The 5,801-nt window shown below is 42.3% G+C and overlaps 1 protein-coding gene across 1 annotated transcript in view; it reads right to left on the bottom strand.

The window, feature by feature from the left end:
* Positions 1–1,322: 1,322 nt before the first annotated feature.
* The window catches only part of JAKMIP2 (janus kinase and microtubule interacting protein 2), a 50,151-nt gene continuing 45,672 nt past the window's right edge, over positions 1,323–5,801 (bottom strand). The window contains exon 18 of the mRNA XM_026659323.1: positions 1,323–1,391. Within this exon, the coding sequence (XP_026515108.1) occupies positions 1,323–1,391 (69 nt within the window). The remainder of the gene's footprint in view (positions 1,392–5,801) is intronic.

Here is a 5,801-nt window from a genome sequence, read left to right as displayed (position 1 = left end):
TTTTCTTAGTTTGACATATAGAACTTCATTAAATGCAGCATATATTGTATCTTTAGACAGGAACTGTCAAGTAACAAATCTTGAATAATGGCTTTAAAATACATGGTGGTTGTAGTCTTGGCTACAGGTTGTTGTTGTATTTTTAAATCGGTGTAAACAATGTTCTCTTCTTCATGGGTTTGGAAGCATTTGCCTTTCTAAGGACTTATCTGTGTAGTCTGGCACTCTACAAAATAGAAAAGAAAAACATCTGTGTTAGCTAAATGGAGAGATTGCATCTATCTGTCCATCACTCCCTCCCTCCCGCCCACGCACAGGGTTTTGGAGATTTTCCGTTGCTGGAAACGATTTAGTCAAGAATCTAACACATGGTATTCCTCAACACAGCAAGCTATATCCCTCTGCTACCAAAGGCAAGGATTTAGGACCCAACTTCTATACCCTAGAAGTCAATGGGAATGTTGCAATTGATTTCAGTGGAGCAGGGCTTAAGCCAGGTTGCTCTACCAGAGCTGTCTAAGGCCAGGTCTACACTACCGCGGTAGTTCGACGGCTGGCAATCGAACTTCCGGGTTCGATTTATCGCGTCTGGTCTGGACGCGATAATTCGAACCAGGAAGTGCTCGCCGTCGACTACGGTACTCCACCTCAGCGAGAGGAGTACCGCGGAGTCGACGGGGGAGCCTGCCTGCCGCGTGTGGACCGCGTCTGAACCGCGGTAAATTCGAACTAAGGTATGTCGACTTCAGCTACGTTATTCACGTAGCTGAAGTTGCGTACCTTAGATCGAATTGGGGTGTTAGTGTAGACCAGGCCTAAAACTTCCACAAGGAGAGAGACATGAAAGCAGGTGGAACTCTCCTGGTTTAAGGACAACCCCCAAGCCCTTTGTTCATGAAACTTTGAAGCGAACTTGGACTGTGTTTTGGATGAACCAGGACCAAGTTTGGGGTTTAGTTTTGAGTCCATCCACCCTGCTTATTACTGATTGGGAAGGATAAGGGACTTTTGCTTAAAACCAGGAAAAAGTTGGCATTTTTCTTCTGAGTTTTGCTTTGGGGTTTCAGGTCTATTTAAATTCTGAAACAGAGTGAAATTCACAGGGTGCAAAATCCATGCAAACCGAATGTCCTTGCACATACACACCTTTCCCTCCCAAACCCTCTCAACTAGGGGAATCTCATATCAACAGACTCCCGAGAGTTTTGCACAGATGGATTCTACAGTTCTTCTCCCATTCAAGCACTTTATTTCCTTCTTTGTAACCCTGTCCCCATCGTTCCTGAAAGCAACAGCTGTGATAGCTGAACTGACCCTAGAGGTCATGAATCCTCATCTGAAATTTCAGCTATGTATGCCCCCAGCTGCTTAAGGGAAGAGGAGATGATACACTGTAAAGAGAGGTATGGAAAAACGTACTCTTTTTGAACATAAAATGGGTCTCCAGCTACACGTCAAGGAAGTCTTACAAATGGATCTATTTAAAGTCTAAAAATTACAGCCTCTAAGAAAAGTGGCATCCAGGAGTACTATGGCAATTGGCAAAGACATTGATCCTTTTGCTTCATGTGCTCCCCCCACCAAATTATAAGAACCATAAAATGTTGATATCATATGATTTTTTTAGGACACTACTTTGGGACCCCTTACTCAAATGACCCCAAATTTGCACCACTAACCCTACCCTAAGACCTGATGAGGCAGTGCAAATTTCAAGGCAATCTGGGTGTGCCTGTGGATGTTAGAGCACTTTGAAAACCAGCTGTTAAATAGTATGCTAGTCTCAACTATAGTGATGCTACCATCCAATGATAATGCAGAGTTGTCTGCCAACGCCTCTCCCAAGGCTACCTATACCTCTCCCAAAATGTTCATGTGCTATCTTCCCTGCTCGCAGTAAGGAATGAGCACATCAGGGTGGGGGAGGTAGACTGAGGCCTGGTCTACACTACGACTTTAATTCGGATTTAGCTGCGTTAATCCGAATTAACCCTTCACCCGTCCACACTACAGAGCCAGTTAATTCGAATTAAAGGGCACTTAAAATCGATTTCTGTACTCCACCTCGACGAGCGGAGTAGAGCCTAAATCGATTTTGTTAATTCGAATTAGGGTTAGTGTGGCCGCACACCACCGAATTACTGTGTTTAAAGTAATGGGGTAGTGTGGCCGCACACCACCGAATTAATGTAGTTAAAAACCGAATTAAGGTGCTTAGTGTGGCCGCGCACAATCGAATTTATACAACCTGTTTCCCAAATTCGAATTATCTAAATTCGGATTAATCCTGTAGTGTAGACATACCCTGAGTTGGTGCAAATTGCACCCCTGGGATTTAGACAGAATTGGAAGAAGCCCTTTCAGTATGTTCTGCATTGACATTCCCCTGTACTTTTGTAATTTTTCCATTGTCATGGCAGATTTTCTGTTCTCGACCCAGATTGAGCTGTAAAGTTCACTTCCCCCTCCTTCCTGCTGATCTAAATCCCTCTCCCTGCTCATAGGAAGGCAAGCAGGCAGGGCATGGGTATGAGATCCTAATTTTCTGCATGAAAAACAACAAACAAACGAGTCTCTTCTTTGGATGGGACTTTAGCTGTCTGATGGGATATCCTAGAAATGCCAGATTTTGCCACCTGGACACAGCTCCCATAACTACACTTAGGCATGGAGTGGAGCAACAGAGGAAGACGTGAGCATAGATATCTAATCATATTAGACAATCTAGCGCCTACCTTTGAGCATCTGGGCCTGAATGACTGCCTAGACCTTTATGGTTCCCTAAGGCAGGGAAATGTAAGCCTGATTCTGATATCACAGCCTTGTAAATGAGGAGTAACTCCACTGGGCAAAATTCTGTTGTAGTTACACTGGTGTTATACATAAAGTAACTCTGATTATTTCAATGACATGACTGTTCATTTACACCAGTGTAAATAAGAGCTGAATTTGGCCATGTTGTAAAATCAGCCAAAGGGTGTGGGAAGAGATGTGTTGGGATAGAGATGGGTGGATCCTGATCCAGTGGAATGGTTCCTAGGTAATTGTTTCAGCCAATGTAAATTAGATTGGCCTTAACGCTGCTCTGATTTACATGGGGTGCCCACTATAATTCCAGCCAATCCATTAGATTGGGGGAAGCATAAAAATGGTTTAGAGTCACCCTTGACTGTCCCCTGGCTCTGTGAGTTCAGTACAGCTGAGAATTCAAGTCTGAGTCCAGCAATTGGCAAACATTCCATTATGTCCTAGAAATCTGAGATGAGTCACTTGCAGGTTGAAGGACGACTGTGTGCAAAGGAACAGAAATGATAATCTTCTGCATGGTCTTTACTGGACTGCTAATAAGAAGCTCCAACCTGAAGCACCCTCATCAGCTTTCTCTAGCCAGACATTACCTGGATGGACGAGCTCTCCATATAGGTCACTCTGGCATAAATGCAATTACCGAATATGGTGGTTACAATGTACTCAACTTTGCTTCTGATTTTTTCTTCCCATGTGACTGTCGGTAGACAGGATACTGGGCTAGATGGACCTTTGGTCTGACCCGGTACGGCCTTTCTTATGACTGTGCTTTCATCTCCTACTCTAAAGCAAAGGGAGGAGGTGACATGTCTGGGAGCAGGAATTTAGACTGACTTTCAGTATGTTGTGGAAATAATTAGGAGACTGTAATTTGAAAGTCACCATGTAACCCAGGCATACAAATACTCTCTGAAGAGTTTCTTCTGGCAGGCAGCCACTCAGTGTTAAAGGGCATGTTTAAAAGATTTCCACAGGCTCTCAGACAATAAGGAGTCAGGAATCTCATTTAGAAACTGTAGGCAGTTTTCTAATTTAGGAAATGTGTATTTCTAAAGATGTTGGCTTACACCTACGGCTCCTGAAAAGCCTTTCTCTGAAACTCTAATTCTGTGGCTCTTCCGTCCTATTTCTATACCAGAAAATCCCCCCTCCCTTTCTCTCTGGCACTCTAATAACATGTATAAATTCTCATGAAATATTCATTAATCCGTCTAAACCGGGAGCTGGAATTTTCCTGTGCTAATTGAAATGAAATTTTTTAACCAGCTCTAAATGTTTTTTCAATGAAAAAATGGCTTTTTTTTTGGTTATTTTGAAATTTCTGTCAGCCGTTTTGATGACATTTTGGGGTTTTTGTTGAAAAAATGAAAAATTTTGGCTTAACATTTTTGGATTTTTTTTTTAATTTTGTGGATTTTTTTCTTCATAAACCTGAAAACTTTTGAACAAATATTTCAATGCAAATGAAAACTTTTTGATTTTTATTGAAAATTTTGCTGGCACAAAGTACATTCCCTGATCAGTGCTAATGCTGATGCAAAATGCAATTTGCACAGCACGCTAGGGGCACCACACTGCAAGATTGGCAAAGATAGTATATAGAGCAGTATAAACGAATCATTGTCAGTATGAAATTTTAGTTTGCACTGACTTTGCTAGTGCTTTTTATGTAGCCTGTTGTAAAACTAGGCAAATATCTAGCTGAGTTGATGTATCCCCTAGAAGACCGCTGTGTACCCCCAAGGTCTAACTTGCTCTTAAAAATCTCCAGTGACAGAGACTCCACAACCTCCCTAGGCAATTTGTTCCAGTGCTTAACTATCCTGACAGTTAGGAAGTTTTTCCTAATGTCCAACCTAAACCGCCCTTGCTGCAATTTAAGCCCATTGCTTCTTGTCCTATCCTCAGAGGTTAACAAGAACAATTTTTCTCCATCCTCCTCATAACAATCTTGTATGTACTTGAAAACTGTTATCATGTTCCCTCTCAGTCTTTTCTTCTCCAGACTAAACAAACCCAATTTTTTCAATCTTCCCTCATAGGTCATGTTTTCTAGACCTTTTAATAATTTTTGTTGCTCATCCCTGGACTTCCTCCAATTTGTCCACATCTTTTCTGAAATGTGGTGCCCAGACTGGACATAATACTCCGGTTGAGACCTAATCAGCGCAGAGTAGAGCAGAAGAATTACTTCCCGTGTCTTGCTTACAACACTCCTGATAATGCATCCCAGAATATTTGCTTTTTTTTTGCAATAGTGTTACACTATTGACTCATATTTAGCTTGTGATTCACAATGACCCCCAGATCCCTTTCCACAGTACTCCTTCCTAGGGAGTCATTTCCCCAATTTGCATGTGTGCAACTGATTGTTCCTTCTTAGTGGAGTACTTTGTACTTGTCCTTATTGAATTTCATCCTATTTACTTCAGATCATTTCTCCAGTTTATCCAGATCATTTTGAATTTTAATCCTATCCTCCAAAGCACTTGCAACTCCTCCCAGCTTGGTATTGTCCTCAAACTTTATAAGTGTACTCTCTATGCCATTATCTAAATCATTGATGAAGATATTGAACAGAACTGGACCCAGAACTGATCCCTGAAGGACCCCACTCGACATGACCTTCCAGCTTGACTGTGAATAACCTCAAAATACGTCCCAGCTGCTGTGCTGGATCATCTTTCAGAAGTTTTGCGTCAGGAACTTCCAGTCAGTGGCTGGGATACCACAATGCAATCCCCTAAAAGCTGTTTGCTAGAGCCAGGAAATATATTTAAAATGTTGGTAACTCCAAAATGGGACAGTCAACTGTTTGGAAGAGCCAGGGATATAGACCTATCAAAAAACATGCTGCGGATTGGGATGTGCCCTGAAGATCACCCAGTTTGGGCTCTGTCTGGCCAACGGTAAGGGAATCCCAGTCAATGTGGCTCCTTGTGTGTTAGCACTCCTCACAAGAGCAAGGAATTGCAGGAACAGGCCATAAGGAC

Source organism: Terrapene carolina, unplaced genomic scaffold (assembly GCF_002925995.2).
Source record: "Terrapene carolina triunguis isolate 2854851 unplaced genomic scaffold, T_m_triunguis-2.0 Scaffold629, whole genome shotgun sequence".
NCBI lineage: Eukaryota > Metazoa > Chordata > Testudines > Emydidae > Terrapene > Terrapene triunguis.
The sequence above is the reverse complement of the archived record's forward strand: the minus strand, read 5'-3'. Positions and strand labels throughout refer to the sequence as shown.